A 22979-nucleotide genomic window follows, 5' to 3' on the forward strand; every position below is an offset into this window, starting at 1 on the left:
TCAAAACAGGCTGTGCATGAACTTTATGATCTGCCAAAGTGAAGAGGATACCAAAGTCCAGGTGGCTGGCGCCCTGGCCCCACCATCTTCCCAGGGTATAAACACCGCAGGCTGCGCACACTTCAGCGCCATTGGGCAGAAGGGAAGCCCTGCAAAGGGTAGCACACACAGCTGGAGGGAGAACACAGGGGCGTACATTGCTGACAGACAAGCCATGATGGACCTGACTTCAGTTCTCTCCCTGGAATCCTGGGTCCTCCTGGCAATCAGTCTGGTGCTCCTATACCGGTGAGTAACCACCAAAGATCCTCTCCCACTGTGTCCTCAGGATTGGGGTAATACTCAGACCTATATTCTGTCTGCAAGGTCAAAAGTGGTATCAGAGGCAGTGGCTGGAGAGATGGCTCAGTGGTTAAGAGCACTGACTGCTCTTCTCAGAGGACCCAGGTTTGAATCCTGCCATCCACATGTAACTCACAATCGTCTGTAACTACAGTTGCATGGGATCTGACGCCCTCCACAGGCACTAGGATAAAACTTTAGAAAGTGAGCAAAAGATGAAATTAACTGTTGTAAAAACATTTTAAATTACATGTTTTTATTTATTGGGGCTAAAGGCAGCAATGGGACTCTGTGTGTGTGTGTGTGTGTGTGTGTGTGTGTGTGTGTGTGTGTGTGTGTGTGTTCATGTGTAGAGAACTTTGGGGAGTCAGTTCTCTTCTATCATGTAGCTCCTGGGGGTCAAACTCAGATTGTCAACACTGACAGCCAGTGCCTTTACCTGTGGAGTCATCTTGAAGGCGCAAAATGAAGGGACAACTGAGTTCATTTTGCATTTTTTGGCATAAGGAGGGGTCAAACCAGAGCCTGTATGTGCTAGTCAAGCACTCTACTACTGCACTATAGCCCAGTTATACTAGCTCTTAAAGTTCATATTGACAGTGTGCAGATCTGCTGGGCACACACACACACACACACACACACACACACACACACACACACACACGAACTTTCAACTCCCTCTTGCTGAGGTGAGGTTGTTTTCAGATAAGATTTACTCTGGCTATGACCTGATTGACTTTCAGGTTAACCCCAGATCCACCAGAACTCAGTAGAAACAGGTATGAACAGCGGGCTGCCATGCACACTGGACCCCTCAGCCTTTCCCTAAGCTCTCTGGGAACTGGAGAGACAGCCAAGCTGTTTGTTTCCCTCATATTGGGGTTTTGGTCATGTTTATCTCCTCTCTTCTGTGTGTGGTCACAAGGCTTTCTGTTTCGCTTTATAGATTCGGGACCCATAAACATGACTTCTTTAAGAAACATGGAATTCCTGGGCCCAAGCCTCTGCCATTTGTAGGAACTCTGCTGAATTACTACAAGGTGAGTGTTGATTGAACTCCCAATATGGCTTCCCTTGATGGCCAATAATGGTTTAGTTCTGTTAAATGGTCCTTGGGAGGAAACTCCAAGACTTCAGGCCCTCATACTGTGTGTTCTCATATTAGAGAATGTCCAGTGGGTCCTTGGGGCTCTGTTGCCAACTTAAAACTATTAAATGTGTGTATGTGTGTGTGTGTGTGTGTGTAGTGTATGCATGTATTTGCATGTGAGTGCCCATATGTGTGCAGGTGCATATTCATGGATTGTGTTGCATGGAGAGGCCAGAGGTTGATATTGGGTGTCTTCTTGATTGCTCTTCACTTTATACTTTATACTTTGAGGCACAGTCTCCCACTGGAATCCAGCTCTCTCGGCTTTGACAGGTTTAGCTAGCAACCTTGCTCCAGGGAGCCCATGTCTCTGCGTCCTGCAAGCAGGGACAATTGTAGAGCTTTAACCCCTGCCTGGCATTGACACAGATACTGGGGATTTAAACTCTGCTTTTTAGGGTGTGATTTTTCCACTGAACCATCTCCACAGCTCCCATTGTCAACTTTCCCCCATATTTATTAATTTTGGGTGAGAGTGTGTGTGTACCATGGTCTGTATACGTAGGTCAAATGACAACTTGTCGGTGAGTTTTCTCTTCCATCATATGAGTCCTAGGGATGAAACTCGGGTTACCGGGCTTGGTGGCAAATGTCTTTTCATCCTCAGTCATCTCACTGGTCCTAATGTCAGTTTATTCAAGGTCAAGTTTGCCTTGGGTGAAACGCCCAGATCTGCATCCCATTTAATCTTGATATTCGGGACATGATGCTCAAACTTTGTGAGAAAAAAAGAAGTTTGTTTCTTACCCAGTGCAGATTCTGGAAAGGCACTGCTGTACTTATTTGAAGAAAATCTTGAAGGGGTTCCCAGCTTCAAGGACATCAAGCTGTATGCACTAGATTAAAATTCTCCTCTTTGTACCCAGGCTCATGAGCAACATTTTTTCTTTTTACTGAATATTTCTGAAGCATCAGCATATCACAGACCCACATAGACATCATTGGGGGACTTTTTATATACGTGGGTTCTCTGCATAATCATTGAACCCCTGAGTTTATTTCCATGACTCTATCCCCAACATTCACCCTTCATGGTATGTCTAGGTTCTTGAGAACTAGAGTATTTTGCTTCACTCTCTTCCTGTAGGAATGGAGGTCCTGGTTAACGAATGATTCTTTTAGAAAGAAGATTTCATGCATATAAGTGTGGGTTTGTGCACACAAGTGCAGTACCTACAGAGGCCAGAAAAGGGCACTGCATTCCCTGGATCCAGAGTTACAGATGGATGTGAGGTGCTGGATGTGGGTTCTGGGGAGGGAACTTGGATCCCTGGGACGATCAGCAAGTGCTCTTAACTGCTGAGTCAGATCTCCAGCCCTAGTGACAAATTTTCTATTCTGTTTTGTTTTTTTTTTTGTGGTACTGAGGATGGTATCCAGGGCCTTTGCATGCCAGGCAAGTGCTCTAATACTAAGATGTACCTACAGCTGCTTCTCTTCCTCTAAAGGCAGCATTCTGTGCATGAGTCTGACCAGTGAGGGTGAATATCTGAGAGAGCATGACAGCTGTCAATCACCTCAGACACTTGACTTCACAGTGCATTTTTAAGTTTTCTTTTAAAGATTTGTTAAAGGCAGAACCACTAGGGAAAGGACAATTTAACGAAATCATTAGAAACTTCAGTAATGAGCGTGTCATATGCCACATTTAAGTCCAGATGGGTCATTGTGATTAGCCTGCTTGACTCCGGGGCCATGGTCAGTCCACAGCAGACACCCCCAAGTTCACATCCAGAGGGCAAGTGGTAAAGCTTGCACAGCCATCTGCTCAGGTCTTTCATCCTGAGGGTTCTATGCTTACTTTGTAATTCTTTAAAACAATTTATTAATATTAATACTGTTGTTGTGTGGTGTGAGTCTGGGGATATGCATATGGACATGTCTATGAGGGTGAATGCAGAGGCCACAGGAAGGTATCAGATGTCCTGCCCTGTCACTCTCCCTTATTCCACTGAGCCATCTGGCTGGTGCCACTCAACGTTACCAAAGAACTTTTCTCTGTCAGAAACAGTAAACCTCCTTTTTATGGGCTTTGAGCGTTTGGTTCCCTGGCTACAGAAGGGTTGGTACATACAGGGCAATAAATGGATTTCACACTATTTCTCTTTCCAGGGTACATGGAAATTTGATGTCGAGTGCTATAATAAGTATGGGAAAATATGGGGGTGAGTATTCTGGAAAGTTCCGTGGAGCTGATCCTTTAGGAAGATGTACTCTACATGTGCAAGGACAATGCCAGCCCAGGGCTGTAGTCATGCACCTCTCTGTTGTAAGGGTGATGCCATGTGTCACTAAGTGCCATGGCTCCCAGGTCTAATTATCTTCAGAACGTTGAACATTGTGGCTTTTTGACAGGCTTTGGTGTTCTATAGGCTTGTGTTTTGCTGCTTTGCTTTGTTTTTGAGACATGGTTTCTCTGTGTAATAGCTCTGGTTGTCCTGGAACTTACTCTGTAGACCAGACTGACCTTGAACTCACAGAGATCCACCTGCCTCTGCTTCCTGAGTTTTGAAATTGAAGTTGTGAGCTACCACCACCACCTGCCAAGACTTTTGATAGAAGAGTATATCATTGTGTCCTGTCTAATTGAACAGATTTTGGAGATCCAATGTATTTAAAAACCAAAGTGTTCTTCCTTGGATCAAAATCCTCAATGGTTCTGTAAAGCAGCTGAGTTGGCAGCAGGAACTGTTCCCTGTCATTGATGCTGGAGTTTGGGTACATCTTTGGAGTGGGTGTCATCATATGCTAGGAGACACAAACAAGTGGGAGGAGGCTCTGGCTCTTCCTGCCTCTTCATCTCTTCTCCTCCATCCTTAGGGACCACAGGTCTGAACACAGGGTCTGCTGAGTTGATGTAGCCCATAAAGACCACGTCATTCAATGCCAATAGCAGGCTTTGCTGTCTGTCCAATGGCCCTATGTGAATGTCTCCTGGAAATATTATTGCATGTCAACACTTGATAGTGTTTTCTCAACTTTTCACTGAACTAATATCTTATTTATTCATCCATTTATTGTGTGTTTTTTTAAACTGGATCTCTTTAAGTAGCACTGGCTGTCCAGGAACTCAAGATGTAGACCAGCTTTGCTTTGAACTCAGACATCCACCTGCTTCTGCCTTCCAAGTGCTGGGATTAAAAGTGTGTGCCACTACACCTGGCCCTAATATTATTTTTATATGAAACATTTTGCTTTCATTTTTCATTAGTTTTATGTGTCTCTGTCTGTACCAATGAATTTAATTGGATTTACAGAAGCATGAGCAAGTGAGAGGTTATTTACAGGAGTGCGAGGTTCACCACTGACACAGACTTCTTGCCCTCCCCCAGCAACTGCTTCCTTTTTCCTTTTTTGTTATACTTGTTTATTTATCAGAGAGGGCATGTGTTCCCTGGCGCACATGTAAACGTCAGAGGACAACGTGTGGCAGTCTGTTCTCCATTCCCCCGTGTAGATCCCAGGGGCTGAACTGGAGTTCACGGGGCCGTTTTCCTTCCCATGCCAGGGTTAGCTGTGTGTAAATCCTCAGGCAGGCTCAGGCCCCTGAGCTTCCTGCTGCGGTGTTGACAGTCAAATCACCCACAGGGCCTGTGGAGGTCACCCCAGCTGCAGTGAGTTCCAGACCAGGGAAGACAGCACTTTGCAGCTCTCCTCTCCCCGCCTGGCTCTCAGGGTCTTTCTGCCCTGCCTGCCACACCATCTGAGTCTTGGGGAAGTTGGTAATGGCACCTCATTGAAATTTGTATTTTCATTTGTTTTTTCAGCTCAACGTATCAAAACGAGGGCCTGGTACACTCTAGGCAGTCATTCTACACTGAGCTACATCCAAAGTTCAGAGACTGAAATATCTTATTATATTTATTTATTTTTCATGTAAAATTTTAATATTTTAAGGGTTTATTTTTTACTTTACAATATTTAATTTTAACTTTAACATTTTATCTTAAGCATTTAATTATGAATTTTTACTTTAATACTTTATTTTTAAACATCTATATCTATTAATTTTAATTATGTGTATGTGCATGTGTGTGTGTGTCTCTGCACATGAGTGCTGGTGATCAGGGAAGCCAGAGGCATTGGAGCCCCCTGGAGCTGGAGTTACAGGTGATTGTGAGCCACGCAACTTGGGTGCTAGGAACCAAACTCAGGCTGTATGCAGGAACAATACATGCTCTTCACTGTGGTGCCATCTCTCCAGCCACTTACAGTATTTTCAATTTGCAAAAAATCACAGAAAATAGTATAAGCAACTGTCACATATACACAACTAGACTTAAAAATTCCACTTGTGATTCTTAATTTTGATGTTTTTTGGAACTGTTTTGTCTTTAAGTGACTCGTAGTGTCTTGATTGACATTACCTATCACTTTACAAAGACTCCACTGGATCAGTGGTCAGACTCCCTAAGTTGGACTGGGACCTCCTGTGACAACCTGTTGTATAATCGGAGTGAGGGTCACGTAACATGAGAATCGAAGTCTGGACTTGGGGCTCCCACTTCAGGACCTGGCTTGGGTTAATCAGCTGTTTTCTCCACACAGGTTGTATGATGGTCAATTACCCCTGTTAGCTATCACAGACACAGAGATGATAAAGAATATACTAGTGAAGGAATGCTATTCTGTCTTCACAAACAGACGGGTAAGTAAATTTTTTTTTTCCTTTCTTCTTTCTTTCTTTTTTTTTTCAAGACAGGGTTTCTCTGTATAATTTTGGTTCCTGTCCTGGATCTTGCTCTGTAGACCAGACTGGCCTTGAATTCACAGAGATCTGCCTGGCTCTGCCTCCCGAGTGCTGGGACTAAAGGCGTGTGCCACCACTGCCTGGCTAGCTTTCTTTTTTAATTAAAAAAAAAAGTTGAAAGATTCATGTTTGTTATTTTTATTTATGTGTATATATGTGTCTATATAAGTGAATGCCATATGTGTGTAGGTTCCTGTGAGGGTCAGAAGAGGGTGTGAGATGCCATGGAGCTGGTGTTCCAGGCAGTTGTGAGTGGCCTGACATGTGTGCTGGGAACTGAACTTGGCTCCTCCGGTAGAGCAGCAAGTGCCCTGAACAGTTGAGCCAACTCTCCAGCCTCTCCTTTTACTAATGCTAACCTTTTCATTTTAGTTATTGAATTTATTTTGTTTGGTTCATTTGTTTCTTTAGAGACAATTTTTCTCTGTGTAGCTCTGACTCCCCTGAAACCCACTCTACCAGGCTTGCCCCAGCTCAGATATGCCTGCCTCTACCTGCCTCTGCTTTCCAAATTCTAGGATAAAAGGCATGTGCCACACAAACAAATATTGGGTATTTGTTTTTATTTTGGGTTTTTTTTTTTTTTTTTTTTTGGTTTTTCGAGACAGGGTTTCTCTGTGTAGCTTTGCGCCTTTCCTGGAACTCACTTGGTAGTCCAGGCTGGCCTCGAACTCACAGAGATCCGCCTGGCTCTGCCTCCCGAGTGCTGGGATTAAAGGCGTGCGCCACCACCGCCCGGCTATTTTGGGTTTTTTGAAACAGGATTTCTCATGTAACCCTGGCTGTACTAGAACTCACTCTGTGGACCAGCTTGTCCTTGAGGTCACAGAGATCTGCCTGCCTCTACCTCCTGAGTGCTGGGATTAAGGGCATCACCACCACCTCCTGGCTACTTACTGAATTTAAAAAAATGAGATAAATATAGATTCACAGTGGCTTCCACAATAATGTATATACAGGGTCTAGGCATTCATTTGCTAATGAGAAAGTGTAAATATACTATATTATTGTAATCTAGTTGTGGATGGACACTGTAGTCATCTAGGTTGTATCTCACGGGTCCTTTCTTTTTTTTAATTTTAATTTTTATTTAATTCAGTGTTCTGCTTGCATGTATTGCTGTACACCAGAAGAGGGCACCAGATCTCATTACAGATGGTTGTGAGCTGCCATGTGGTTGCTGGGAATCGAACTCAGGACCTCTGGAAGAGCAGTCAATGCTCTTAACCTCTGAGCCACCTCTCCAGGCCCGCACGGGTCCTTTCTTATGTCTGTGTAGTTTATTACAGTTAACCACAGGTCTAGGCTTGTGCAGTGACAAGCACTGAGAATACAGAGCTGCTCCTTGACCATGCAGTTCCCTCTTGCTAGCCCATTAGCTACCTTGTTCGGCCTGACTTCTTCTCTTCACCTTGTATATCCATTTTCCTTCTCAATGAATTGTGGGGTCACTGTCAAGTCTGATGACTATTTACCTGGTCCTTTTGTGTGGGTTTGCTTGAATACAAATTACACACTTTTGAGATTTGCTCTTAAACCTATGGCTTTATTTATGTTAATTTTGTGTAAGGTATGATGCTAAGTTTAATGTTCTCTCTCTTTTTTTTAAACCATCCCTATTCCACTGACCTATCTGGGGAAACCTGTTGGTTCTCTCTTTCTACCCTGTGGGTCCTGGGGATTGAACTCAGGTTGATGGGCTTGGCAGCAAGCCCCTTTACTTGCTAGCCATCTCTCTGGCCCTCATTCAGCCTTGAGTCTTGGTGAAGTTGGCTGAAGGCGGAGTTTGCAGCTGCCCTTCATCAAGTGGAAGCCATTTCCATTTCTTCCTGTTGAGCACTTTAATATAAGGGCATGTTGGGAGACGCCACAGCAGTATAAATTATACGTATGGAAGGTAGAAGGAAGTTCCTACCAAGGAAATAGAATTATATTTTCCCATTTATCACTGTATAAAGAAGTAAGGGAAATGGATTCCTACAGCATTATTCCTAAACCAGCAAACAGCTCCCGAACCAAACAAACCAGTGCCTAGAGAGGTGACTTAGTGTCTGAAAGCTCTGAAAGAGGATGGGGGGTTGGTTGCCTACGTCCACATGCAGCAGCTCACAACCACCTGTAACTCCTGCTTTAGGAGATCCAAATCCCTCCTTTGACCTCTGAAAACACTGCACACATATGTGCATATATTCATACACATACATACAGTACCAAAACAAATCTTATATAAAACCAAACATCAAATGCTCTAAGTGTCTCAGGGCTAGGGAGATGGCTCCGTGGGTAAAGGACCTGACTTTGGATCCCCAGCATCCACCTAAAAGCTGGGCATAGCAGCATGCATGTGTTACTTCAGAGATGTGTTTGGAAATATGTAGATCCTAGGAGCTTACTGGCTAGCTTCTCTAGCCAAACCAGAGAATTCTAGATTCAGTGAGGAACCTGCCTAAAAAATGTAGTTGTAGAAGAAGATGCCAGACCTCTGGTCTCCAAGTGAGCATGCACACCAGCATTCTAGTCTACACACACACACACACACACACACACACACACACACACACACACACACCAGAATATCCCTTTTCACATTGCTTATATTGTAAATACTGAGCTGGAGTACTTGTCTGATGCAAAGTTAGCTTTCTATATATCTCCAAGCCTTTTGCCATCTGGATAGCTCTGGAGAATCTGCTATATCTTGTCTCCTCCCCGCATCTTCTTCCCACTCCTATAACTAATTTTCCAACCACAGAGAGATTTACATTTAGAAGGATCTGAAATATAAAAATTTGAAAGCTCAACATGCCGCCCAGTGATCATCTGATTTCTTATAGGCTGTGAGGAAATTCTGACTCCCCACAATCCCCCCCCCCCACCCCGGCATCTGGCATGAGGGTTGAACCATAGTAAACAGTTGGTAACTAAATTTTATAAAGCAATATCCACTTAGCACTTTTGCAACCATGGAAAATTCTGGACTTACAGAAAGCCAAATCTGTATTTTTTTGGACTCTAGGAATTTGGCCCAGTGGGATTTATGAGAAAAGCCATCTCCATATCTAAGGATGAAGAGTGGAAGAGAATTCGAGCCTTGCTGTCTCCCACCTTCACCAGTGGAAAACTCAAAGAGGTGACTGGAAGGGCTTTTAGGTGAAACGTTTGTGAGACTTGAGTCCCCACACTTAACTATGGATGCCTTTGTGTTTTGTGCTTAGATGGTCCCCATCATTGAACAGTATGGAGATATTTTGGTAAAATACTTGAGAAGAGAGGCAGAGAAAGGCAAGCCTATCCCTATGAAAGAGTAAGTAGTGATACATGTACTGCGGTTCTGGGAGAGGAAGGGCAACTGGGGCAGAAGGGTCATCATCTGTGTGTCTCATATGGTCCAGTTGCTCCTTCTTCCCTTAGACACTAGATGACAAAATATTCAGTTAGAAAAGAAACATGGTCGTACCAAGGTCACGAGGTAGGGGGAGGCTAGGAGGGGAAGGTACTTGGTTAGTACTGAGGTGATTTTGCCTGTCGTGCCCAAGAATACGAATTTTCAGGCTTCTTGGTGCATGTGTTAAATTTCCATGTCTCTCTCCTCAGAGTGTTTGGGGCCTACAGCATGGATGTGATCACAAGCACGTCATTTGGTGTGAACGTTGATTCTCTCAACAACCCAAAGGACCCTTTTGTGGAAAAGGCCAGGAAGCTCATAAGATTTGATTTTTTTGACCCATTATTCATGTCAGTAGGTATGTATGATGGTTCTTCTGCCTTTTGACCCTCTGCTCTTGTCTGTGGCCATGTTTGTAGATGTAACCAACGGTCTTATTAAATAAGAAACACAGAGCCAATTCAGAGAAGAAAGCCAAGAGGTCAGAGCTAAGAGCCTCACCCTTCCTGATTCAGGGATCCTCTTCAGCCAAGAGAGCTCTCTGAAAAGAGGGGCCTACTTCCTGTGTGTATGACTTTATATACTCTAGTTGTTCTGCCTTCTCATTGGTTGTAAACCCAAACATGTGACTGCCTCGTCACTGCCTGTATGTACCGCCCTCCAGGTCCTTAAAGGCGTGCGCCACCGCCGCCACGCACTTGCTATGGCTCTAATAGCTCTGACCCCCAGGCAACTTTATTTATTAACATACAATTAAAATCACATTTCAGTACAAGTAAAATACCACCACACATGTTAGTCAGTTCTGCCTTTCTCTTCCACACTTACCAAAACTAACAGCTCTATAGGTATATAATTCACCCCCTTAAAGGTGAATATTTTTTTGCATTCAAAGATCTGTAGCCCATTACTTTAGTTTTAGAACTTCATTTTTCTTTTAGACAGAGTTTCACTGTGTTGCTATAGCTGGCCTGAAAGTTGCTTTGTAGACCAGGCTGGTCTTGAACTCAGAGTGATCCCCTTACCTCTGCCTCCCAAGTGCTGAGGTTAAAGGTGTATGCCACCAGTCCTGGCTTTGATTTAGAATTCTTTTATTTATCCTTTGACAGTATCGTATAGGCATACAATCTATCTTGATTATTCCTACCCATAACTCTCACCTCCCTCTTCCCTCAGACTTCCTAACACATCTTCCTCCCAATTTATGTCCTTTCCCTTTTGAGTCCAATCAGTGCTTCCTCCCAGGATGCTGACCATTATTAGTGTGATCCCATGCAGGTAGTCAGTTTATGAGTGGGCCATGCCATGTCCAGGATATGGCATCTCACACCACCCCTCCCTGGCTCTTTATTCCCAACCCTCTTTCATGATGTTCTTTGAGCCTTGAGTGGTGGGGGTGTTGGAATACATGTTCCACGTAGGGCCCAGCACTCAACAGTCATTTATTCTCAGCACTTTGATCAATTAGGACTCTGCATTGACTGATGGTCTACACGGCCCATTACCAATGTCAACTGCAGAGTTCTTAGTTCTAGCCATGTTGCACATTTGCACCATCATCCTTCAAGCAGCCTTGACCACCAATTCACTTTCTGTATATTTACATATTCTGGGTATTTTATTCACATCAATGGGATCATAGACTGTGTGGTTTCTGTGACAGGTCTCTGTCATTTAGCACACTATTAAAGGAAGCAAACATCACAGTCTGCTGTGTCTATGAATAAGTAATATTCCATATCAGTTGATGGACACTGAAGTTAGTTTTATATGTTTGATATGAATTTTGCTGCCATGAGCATTTGCATACAAGGTTATGTTTGAATATTTGATTTTATGTTTTGGGGGTATATATTCAGAATCACTATTGCTGAGTCAAGAAGTAACTATATTTTTAACATATTAAACAAGCGAGCATATGTTTTCCAAAGTAGCTGCAGAGTTTTCTTTGTCTTCTAAAACTGCAGGAGAGTTCAAGGCTCTCCATGCTCTGTAATGCTTGTCTCTCCCATGACTTTGATCATTGCCCCTTAGTGGATACTCTGTGGGCTGGCCTTGTGGTTTTTGATCAGCATTTCCCTAGTCCTAATGCAATTAAAAAAACAAAGTTAGAAGTTTTAATGTCTGCTTTTTGATCATCTCTCTTACATAGCTGAATTGCTTTAACATTTTAAAAAGATTTACTTTTATTTTATGTGTATGAGTGTTTTACCTGCATGGATGCATACCACATGCATGAAGTGCCTGCCAAGGCCATAAGAGGGCATTGATTCCCCTGGAACTGGAGTTACAGATGGTTAAGTGCAACAATGTGAATGCTGGGAATCAAACATGGGTCTTCTGCAAGAGCAGCCAGTGCTAAGGGCTGAGTCATCACTCCAGGCCCTGTAGTAATTTTTGGGTATGTACTGGATACAATTAGCAGTGGTGCTTCATTTAGAGTTTTAATATTTTCTCTGTCAATTACATTTCCATACACAATTCATGTATCCTTTTGTCTACATCCCATCCTTCCTCACCACCCAATATCATCCTCTCCTAGTTTCCTTTTACGCATTACTCCATAACCACTTATACTTGTTAACATATTTACATTTATCAATTATAGGATAGATTCAGGAAGTGAAGGAGATTGTGTGATTTCTTTCTTTCTTTCTTTCTTTCTTTCTTTCTTTCTTTCTTTCTTTCTTTCTTTCTTTCTTTCTTTCTTTCTTTCTTTCTGAGTTTGGGTCACCTGTCATTGAGCTTAGCTTTAAAGGGGCACTGGGTACCAAATTCAGATCTGTGCTCACATGTCAAGTGTTTTTATCAATGAGTCATCTCTCCAGGCCTGGAGTTAGTCGTTTTAATTTTTTATTTTAATGTAAAGTTTGATTATTTGTGATTTAAAAATTTAAGGCTGTAAGCCTCTCTCTGCTTTTTCTTTTCAGGATCTTGGTGTGTCTTTATTTTATACTCTCTCAAGACATTTTCTATTCCTTTGCTGTGTAGAGGAGATCCCAGAATCTCATGCAATCTAGGAGGCACTCTACCATGAAACTGTATCTCAACAAATTTTCCCATCACCTCCTGGAGTTCTTTGACTTAATTGCTTTTTAATCAGAGTGTATTGATTAATTTGCACATTCTTTTGACTTTCCTCATATCCTTTCTGTTGCTAGTTTTGTTTTATATCATGACAGTTGAGACACAAATGCTATCTTGGCTGTTCTTTCTTTGTTACTAATTTTTTAACTAATACCAAATTTATTTATTTATTTGTATGTGTGTGTGTGTGTGTGTGTGTGTGTAGTCGAAGTTTTCCTTGGGCTGGAAGCTCACAAACAATGACATAGAGACTTATTATTAGTTATGAAAGATTGGCCTTAGTAGCTTACGCTTTTTCCCAACTTGCTTTTGCAAATTAAATTAACCTGTTTATTTTCATCTGTGTTCTAGCACATGGCTCGGTTACCTCTCCTCTGTACTGTATGTCAACTTCTTCAGTGTCTACCTGGCATCTCTCTGCCTCACTTCTTCTCAGAGTTCCTCTCTTTCCCCCAAAGTCCCGTCTAGTCTCTTCTGCCTAGCTATTGGCCATTCAACTCTTTATTAAACCAGCCACAGTGACACATCTTTACACAGTGTAAACAAATATTCCACAATGTATACATCCTGTGTGTTTGTGTGGCATGTGAGATCAGAGGACCACTTACAGTAGTTGGTTCTCTCCTTCCACAGTATGGGATGCAGGGATCAAACTCAGGTTGTTAGGCTTGTCTGCAGGACTCTAGCTGTTGAACCATGTCAACGGCCCCTGTCTGTACTTTCTGGATCCACACAAACTACAGGAGCAGAGTTAAATCCAAAAGTCAGATGTCTTCCTTTGGCTCTTCCAAAATGCAGAAGGAGCATTATGGTGGTGACCCAGTGTGAGCAAGGCCACAGACAGAATGGCTTCCGGTTGAGACTTGGTGACTTATTCTTTAGATTGCTTCATGGTTTCTCTAAATGAAACTTGCATTTTCACTAAAATTTATTTATTTTTACCTTTTCTTTCCAGTACTCTTTCCATTCCTCACCCCAATATATGAGATGTTAAATGTCTCCCTGTTCCCAAAGGATTCGATAGCATTTTTCAAAAAATTTGTTGACAGAATGAAGGAAAATCGCCTGGATTCTAACAAGAAGGTAAAAAGTGGTGAACTCATGAGAGTCCAGGGTTTGATAACATATTGACTATGAAAATGTGAGCTGTGTGCTCCATTTATCTATCACTAAAGGTAGATAGAGAAGGCTAGATTTAGCGGAGAAGTTAGAGTTTTGAAAATTTGATTGAGAATAAGCCAGGAATTAAACCTTAGCAATACAAATGGAAAGTAGATGCATAAGGACTGAAATAAAAAAATGGCAAGGCAAATTCCTACACAAGACCAAGGCCACCAAATCTCCAGCATAGATGAGAGAGGACCTCTCGAACCCTCACCCCTCACTGAAGAACTATTGGTAGTTGATGGCTGCAGAAGGAGGGTGTGGCCACCAGTAGGTTTCCCCTGCACCAGTGGATGGCCCCACAGCCAGGCACATGTGGGCAGCACCAGCTGGACTCAGTGGGTTATTGAAAAAGAAGCAGTCATGAAGTTTGGAGGAAGAAATGTTATAAGGGATAGAGAAGGGATCAAGTGGAAGAAATGGTGGGGTGGATATGACAATATCTCATTGTATATATGTATGAAATTCTCTAAGAATACATAAAATGATTAAAAATGGGGAAACACTATTATCATCTTCTTCAAAAACATTCTCAAAAATGAAAGCTATTGTTTGAACTTGTGTCTCTTGTAATTTATTGTAAACGTGGTTGATGTGGTAGCTGATGGCTCCCTGGTTTAGCCACTGGTGCTTTTGTTCTGTGATGACTCCAGCAACACTAACTTGAGTAATCAAAGCTTCTGCACGGCTGATCCACCTCTGACCTCTGACCTCACCATTGACCTTCTGTTTTTGCAACTTCTCTTTCTGCTTCCAGCACCGAGTGGATTTTCTTCAGCTGATGATGAACACTCGTAACAATTCCAAAGACAATGAGTCTCATAAAGGTAAACAAGGACTCTCTGGTCTATGGACAAGGAAACTCTCAGAAAATGTGTGGGAAGGTTTTCTAGCAGAAGAATACCTCTGTGGAGTTTATGAAAGATGGACATGGCTATTGTCTCCAGGGAATTTTCTAGAAGCACAGGGGCACAAGTTTGTTCCAAACATAAAGGGTATCAATAAGGAAGTCTTCAGTGGTCTCTGTGTTACCTAGATCATTCCCAGCACACTGACTGGGAACTCTGCCTAAATGTCTGACTCTAAACATCCAGTCAGGAGGCATGTACCCAAATGGTGCTGATACTTTCTGGGAACCCCTGGTGTACATGTGTTCTCTACCTTAGTCTTGCTAAAGATTTACTTTTCTTTGTGTGTTGAATAAGTGGCATCTGGGGAAAGCCTCTTTGTACAAACACACTGGCTCTCTTCATTCTTTTACACACTTAAAAGTCACTTGTAGATTTTTTTCTTCTTCAGGTGGTGTATGTGTATGTGTGCATGTGTGTGTGCACATGTGCACACCCCTAGGTGTATGTATAGATTCCAGAGGAAGGTACCAAGTGTCTTGTTCAATCACTCTCTGCCTTCTTTCCTCAGGACAGGGTCTCTTATTAAAGCTGGAGCTAGGCTGGCAGCCAGCAGGTCCCAATGATCCTCAGAGTTGGTGTTACAGGTGTGTGTTACCACACTTGGCTTTTTACATGGTGACTGAGGAGTCAAACTCAGGTCTTCATGCTTGTGCAGCAGGTGCTCACCCACTGAACCATCTCTCTAGCTTCCCATCTATGTTTATGTTTTAATTTAAAACCATTATTACTATCATAGTTGAAAAATGATGATATCCCAGTTCCAGACTTAATTCTACATGGGTACATTAGTAGTTAATGTAAAGAGAGTCTTCCATTCTTTCTATTTGCTTATTTCTAGTACATACAATTACTTATATATAACAATATGATCTTCTAGGTCCCCAAATTTGCTTTTAAAAGTCATCATGTATTTTGTGTTTCAAATTCTCTCCAGTTTGGCCACTTGAAACCCTTTAATGTGATTAGCTAACTTCAATTTTTCTATACCTCTCATCCTTTGGAGGCTGGGTCTCGTGTAGCCCAGGTTGACATCACATTCATGATGTGTCTAAGAATTACCTTTTAACTTCTATGCTACCATGCCTAGTTTATACAATGCTGGGGATTGAACCCATGGCTTCAAGCATGCTAAGCAAGCTCTCCACCTACTGAGCTATATATCCTTATCTCTTCTGTTTCAATTTTGATTGCTAAATAGGTATTAATTTTTAAATGCCCACTGACTGTGGGTTTATAGTCCAGTTTCAATTTAGTAACAAGGACTTAAAGTAATTGGAAAAAAAAATGCCAACAACAGAATCACAACACTCATGGAAAAGGTTTACAACTGACTGTAATTCCAGCTCTATGGGCTCTAATGCCATCTTCTGCCCTCCATGGGCACTTGAACACGTGTGCAAGCATACACACATAAAAACATTTTAAGTTCTAGCGAAGGACTAGAGTTCAGTTCCCAGCACCTACCTCTGAAAGCTCAGTCTTTTACAACTCTATGTCTAGAGGACCAGATGCCTCTTCCGGCCTCCATGGGCACTATCCTGGCTGAAGCAGTCTTCCCCTTCTCTGTCTGTGTCACATGGATGTGAGAGTGACAACAGCCCCAGGGAGACTGAATGATTTCTCCATATTTATCTCTAGGGAAACAGGACCTCATCTCTTTTGTAACCATCCACTCTGACCTGTTTTCCTGAAATATTTTCTTACTTTCAGCTCTGTCTGACATGGAGATCATAGCCCAGTCAATTATCTTTATTTTCGGTGGCTACGAAACCACCAGCAACACAATTTCCTTCGCCCTGTATTTACTGGCCACTCATCCTGATATCCAGAAGAAACTGCAGGAGGAGATCGATGTGGCTCTGCCCAATAAGGTGAATGGATGTTGCTTGGAGGAGGAAGGAAAAAGAGACACTGATCACCTTCAGTGGTGTGTGTGTGTGTGTGTGTGTGTGTGTGTGTGTGTGTGTGTGTGTGTGTGTGATAAACCTATACTGGGTATTTTTCTAAATCACTCTCCACTATGTTTTAAGACAGGCTTTCTCACTGAACCTCGAGCACATCAATTTGTTAGGCAGTCTCCCCAATGATCACCAGACGTGCATTTACTCTGTGTCCCCCACCCCACTGCTGGGATTATAGATGTGTGCAACTGTGTCTGACTTTATGAATGATGTGCATCTGAACTCTGGCTTTCATGGTAGACACTAATTGAGACATCTTTAAGCCCCAAGCGATAGTTATTCTAACCTCTTTGTAAGGGGCTGGATAGATGGCTCAATGATGGCTGCTCTTTTGGAAGAACCATCCAGGTTTGATTCCCAACCCCAAATGGCAGCTCTCAGTCATCTGTAATGCCAGTTACAAGAGATCTGACACCTTCTTCTGACTTCTGTGGGCACTGCACTCATGTAGTACATAAAACACATATGTAGGCAAAACAATACCTCCATTAATGTAAAATCGCAGTACAAATATTTTTCTTTCTTTCCAGGCATCTCCCAACTATGATAAAGTGATGGAGATGGAGTACCTCGACATGGTGTTAAATGAAACTCTCAGATTATACCCAATTGCTAGTAGACTTGAGAGAGTCTGTAAACGAGATGTTGAAATGGATGGTGTGTTTTTTCCCAAAGGGTCCATGGCAATGATACCAGTTTATGCTCTTCACCTTGACCCACAGTACTGGCCAGAGCCTAAGAAATTCCGCCCTGAAAGGTACCAGAATACCAGGAGTGGGAACCCACTCAGAACCATGCTTGCTTGTATATGCTATGATGTCTCGGGAAAGAGAGACTTGGAAGAAAATGTGACAATTTACATACAGAGTGTTTTTCTCCTCTTACCTCAAGTAGCAAATGACCATCTTAAGTGTGAGACAGGAGCCCATTTTCCTTCCGTCTAACTGACATGTGCTTTTCAGAGATGAACCCAGCATTATCCTGAATGGACTTTTAGATTTTTTTTATTAAATTTTTTTTATTTTTATTTTGCAATACAATTCAGTTCTACATATCAGCCACAGATTCCCTTGTTCTCCCCCCTCCCGCTCCCCTCACCTTCCCCCCAGCCCACCCCCCATTCCCACCTCCTCCAGGGCAAAGCCTTCCCCGAGGACTGAGATCAACCTGGTAGACTCAGTCCAGGTAGATCCAGTCCCCTCCTCCCAGGCCGAGCCAAGCGATCCTGCATAGGCCCCAGGTTTCAAACAGCCAACTCATGCAATGAGCACAGGACCAGGTCCCACTGCCTGGATGCCTCCCAAACAGATCAAGTCAATCAACTGTCTCACCCATTCAGAGAGCCTGATCCAGTTGGTGACCCCTCAGCCATTGGTTCATAGTTCATGTGTTTCCATTCATTTGGCTATTTGTCCCTGTGCTTTATCCAACCTTGGTCTCAACAATTCTCGCTCATATAAACCCTCCTCATTCTCGCTATTTGGACTCCCAGAGATCCACCTGGGGCCTAGCCATGGATCTCTGCATCCAGATCCCTCAGTAGTTGGATGGGGTTTCTAGCACGGCAATTAGGGTGTTTGGTCATCCCATCACCAGAGTAGGTCAGTTCGGGCTGTCTCTCGACCATTGCCAGCAGTCTGTTGTGGGGGTATCTTTGTGGATTTCTGTGGGCCTCTCTAGCACTTTGCTTCTTCCTATTCTCATGTGGTCTTCATTTATCATGGTCTAAGATATATTCCCTCCTTTTTTCTTTTTATTCTTTGACAATTGCATGCTTGTATAATGTATTTTGGTCATCTCCACCTCGCATTACCCTGTCATTTCTCCCTCCCACAAGGTTGAATCCCTATTTGTCTTCAACAAGTCTTCCTGTTTTCTTGTGACTCATGAGTTTAATTAGGGTTGCTTGAATAAGAGTAGTAGGTACAGGAGTTATTTACTGGAGAATGAACAACTCACCAGTAGCTAGACCATTGAAGAGAAACTTCCTCCTTCCACAGAAACCATTAATTGTGAATAGCTCTTTAAGGAGGCGGCACCTCATGAACTCCCTCCCCCATCCATGACAGAGTGTATCAACATGGGTCCAGTCTTGTATAGGCAACCACAGCTCCTGAGTGTGCAAGAGTAAAATGCTGTGTCATGTCCAGATGATAGTGTTTCACAGCACCCCTTTCATTCCCTTGCTCTTACGTTATTCTGTTATGATGTTCCTGTGCCTTAGTGGGGGTGATATAGATGTCCCATTAATCACTGAGCACTCCACCATCACCCATTTTCAGCATTTTGACCATTTATGACTCTCTGTGTAAACTATCTCTCACTGCAATCAGAAGCTTCTCTGACCAAGGCTGACAGCAGCACTAAATTTATTTATAAACATAAATATTTAGAAGACAACTTGATACCATGTCCACTTAGCAAAACAACAGTAATATGTTCTACTCCAGAGCCTATGAACTCCCTAGCCATTGAATTTTGACCAGATTTACAGTACCAGACATTAATTCACTCTGTGAATTGAAACTCCAATGCAATCAGAAAATGGTTGGTTACCCCTGTCCCATAACACCATAATTACACTAGTGGACACATAGGATGAATTTTCTGTTAAACAACAGTTGTCTTATCTACCATGTGGAAACTCTCTTTTTTTTCCTTTGGTTTTTTGAGACAGGGTTTCTTTGTGTAGTTTTGGTGCCTGTCCTGGATCTCGTTCTGTAGATCAGGCTGGCCTTGAACTCACAGAGATCTGCCTGGCTCTGCCTCACAAATGCTGGGATTAAAGGCGTGCACCACCATCACTTCGCTTCATATGGAAACTCTTATAGGGCAAGGAGGATGGAAAGGACCTTTAGTGTATGATTCTCAGATTCCAATGTCTGCGAGCAAAAGTTCAATGAACTTTTCCCCAAACTACCTGCATGTTACCAGTTAGATGTCGAAAGGCAAACACATGTATGCAGCTCTTAGGTTTCTACCTTTTGTTGACTTATCATTACTCTGTGTCTCCAGGTTCAGCAAGGAGAACAAGGGCAGCATCAATCCTTATGTATACCTTCCCTTCGGTAACGGACCCAGGAACTGCCTTGGAATGAGGTTTGCTCTCATGAACTTGAAACTTGCTCTCACTAAAGTGCTGCAGAACTTCTCCTTCCAGCCTTGTAAAGAAACACAGGTGAGGGGAAAACTATCTCTGTAAATGATGTTTTGTGGGGACAGTTTTTTTTTTCAACTGACGGTTCTGTGTATAAAAACAAATCTGCTTGTTTGAGTTTTAATAATTTGTTTTATGGTCAAATGAGTTATTTGTATCTAGGCATGAGCTAATGAATCTCTTATGCTGTATCTGTATAGAGTACATTATGAGGAATTAGTGCAGGCCTATATGACAGGATTATATGCATTCTGTTTGAAGTCCCAGTCATGTCCATTGGAGACTGGATATGTCGTATGCCAGCCAGAGGTGCAGTGATCATGTCTTCATGTTTATTGGGTGGTTCACTCTTCTTCCAGAACTCACAGAAGCCCTCCTCTCAAAGCCTTGTTAACCATGGACTGTACATTATAATCACCGAGGAGCTTTACAACTCACATATGGGGTCTGAGATGTTTCTCAGTTGGAAAAATGCTTACCTTGCATGCACAAAGCTCTGGTTCCTATCCTCAGAACTGCATGAAGTAGCTGTGGTAAAGCATACCTGTAATCCCTGCACTCAGGAGAGGAAGGCAAGAGGACCAGAAGTTCAAGAAACCCTAGACCACTTAGTGCATTTGAAGCCCACATTGGTTACATGACACCTGGTCTCAAAAACAAAAACAGAAACTCATGATGCCTGGTTGTTTCTGAAATCCTAAAATAATTCACCCAGAGTGTAGCTTTAAAAGCTCATCACTGACTTCCCATGTGAGGCCAAGTTGAGAATCATTATTTTAAAACACAATTGCTGGAGTCAAGAGATGGCTCAATGATTAAGAACACTTTTTGCTCTTATAAAAGATCCAGATTCAGTTCCTGCCCCTCCATAGTGGCTCACAACTATTTGCAACTCCAGTTACAGGGTCTCTGATGTGCTCCTCTTGCTTCTGTTGAGACTGCACACATGTAATATACATGAATATGTGCAAACAAAACACTCCTGTACATAAAATAAAAATAAAAATATCTTTAGAAAGTTTCTGGTTATGCCGGGCAATGGTGGCACACACCTTTATTCCCAGCACTTGGGAGGCAGAGCCAGGCTGTAAGTTCGATGCCAGCCTGGTCTACAGAGCGAGATCCAGGACAGGCACCAAAACTACACAGAGAAACCCTGTCTTGAAAAAAAACAAAAAAAAATTTTTTGGTTATGATGAACTCCAACCTTATGAGATATCTTGATGGTTCTGCCTCACTTCGCTGGAGCTCTTGTTCCAGAAAACAGATAGTTGTCATATTTCTATAAATCATGTATCTCTCCCCCTTTTTATTTTGCTCTCATACCTCAAGTTCTTGTTCATTCCCCCAAATGAATATTCTTCTTGGGTTTCTTTCCTCATTTATTTTAAGCTCAACTTTTGACTCCTGCGGGATATTTTCATCACCTATGCTAGTACTTTGTCATTAAAGCCTCCAGTTTGGTTGTGTTTGTTCTCTGTGTATTGAAGGAAATCGCTTCTCTTTTCTATATTACCTAATATTAATCCTATATCACCTCATATTATTCCTGCCATGAACTATAAATGGTTCTTTGAGGAGAGTTTGCACATTGAAAGTAAATGTTTAAAGTATGGATAATGTATAATACTATTTCATAAAATACTAAGCTAATTAAACAATTAACAGATACTATTAGTATGTATATTTTTATACACATTTTTTATGCCTCTTGGGAAACACATGTATACTTTGTAAAATTTTGAAAGAATAAGATGGAGCATTTGGAGAAGGAGTTTACCTTTTCCTGAACAACTTGTTCTTGTTTCATGAAAAGAGATGGCTAAAATTTGTGGGACTTCTGTATTTAGAATGTGACTTCTCTTTGTTAACTAGTTTTATTTCTGGATAAAGGGAGGGATGACGGTGTTTATTCTGTGATTTGTGATTTAAGGCAATTGTGTAGCTTTACCTACACACAACCTCACTTATGTCAGTACTTTCTCACTGAAGCATTTAAATCATAAGCATATACAGGGATTTAGACAGACAAAGCAAGGTTCAAATTTTGAGACTTAATGGCACACCTGTCAAGGGGCATATGCTCTGAAAAGCTCCACTTGTCTTAAATTTGACACTTCTCTGTCTCCATGACAACTTTGTTCCCCTTCTTTCTCCTGTGACCAGAAGATCACTCCATTGGAGGCATTTCCCCCCTCCATCACCAAATAGCATGAGCCTAAAGCATCATTGAAAACACTGTACGACTCCAAATTGCTCATTCACTCTATTCTTGGAAGCCAAGAATAGATGCTAGAAAAGTAAGCAAATGTCTGTCCTCCTAAAGACTTGCCCTCATGGGCTCAACTCTAGTGGTGACCTGTGACCTAGGAGTTGAGGACTGTCCACAGACTTGAAATGTATCTTCTCAGGGTTAACTTGCAAGTTTCAAAAGCCAAAAATAGCTTTTCAGGGATTTTAAAAAATAATATGACATAATAACTAGTAATCAGGTTCAAAAATGTGAAACTTACCTGTTTTACTCCAAATCAGCACAGAACAGAAATAACATAAACCAACATGACTTCCTCTCAGGCCCTGTATACAGTAGAGTCTCAATCAACATTGTACCCAATGCATGGTTTGGATGTATGCTCTCACCATATAATTGACACAGCTCGGAGAGTAAGGAAGTCAAAACATATGACATTAAATGCAGTTTTACGTTTCTGTAAAGCATTATCATCCTGAATTTTTTTTAAAAAAACTTTTCTTCTGGGGTTGCTTTTGGTTCATTCATTGCTTTTCAATATTTTTCTTCCACTATTGCAGATCCCTCTGAAATTGAGCCGAAAGGCAATGTTTCAACCAGAAAAACCTGTTGTTCTAAAGGTTGTGCCACGGGATGAGATCATAACTGGAGCATGACTTTCTCTCAAGGACTTCCACCGTGTTCTTCAAGAAGGTGATATCTAAGAACACTGGACTCTTTAATTTACTTCATGAATAAAACCCAGATGAAGATGAGGCTTAATTGCCTGGCCTTGATGCATGGATTCAGTACATCCATTGAGTTTTCTCAGTGTCAATACA

The 22979-nt window shown here is 42.2% G+C and overlaps 1 protein-coding gene across 1 annotated transcript; it reads left to right on the forward strand.

The window, feature by feature from the left end:
• Nucleotides 1–217: 217 nt before the first annotated feature.
• On the forward strand, nucleotides 218–22814 carry LOC128120642 (cytochrome P450 3A31). Its single transcript, XM_052754800.1, has 13 exons — nucleotides 218–288; nucleotides 1289–1382; nucleotides 3605–3657; nucleotides 6041–6140; nucleotides 9259–9372; nucleotides 9458–9546; nucleotides 9837–9985; nucleotides 13670–13797; nucleotides 14636–14705; nucleotides 16500–16660; nucleotides 17281–17507; nucleotides 19766–19928; nucleotides 22719–22814. The coding sequence occupies exons 1-13, from the start codon at nucleotides 218–220 to the stop codon at nucleotides 22812–22814; spliced, it is 1515 nt and encodes a 504-aa protein (XP_052610760.1).
• Nucleotides 22815–22979: the final 165 nt, after the last annotated feature.

Source organism: Peromyscus californicus, unplaced genomic scaffold, assembly GCF_007827085.1.
Source record: "Peromyscus californicus insignis strain IS unplaced genomic scaffold, ASM782708v3 Scaffold_2__1_contigs__length_46816999, whole genome shotgun sequence".
Taxonomy (NCBI): domain Eukaryota; kingdom Metazoa; phylum Chordata; class Mammalia; order Rodentia; family Cricetidae; genus Peromyscus; species Peromyscus californicus.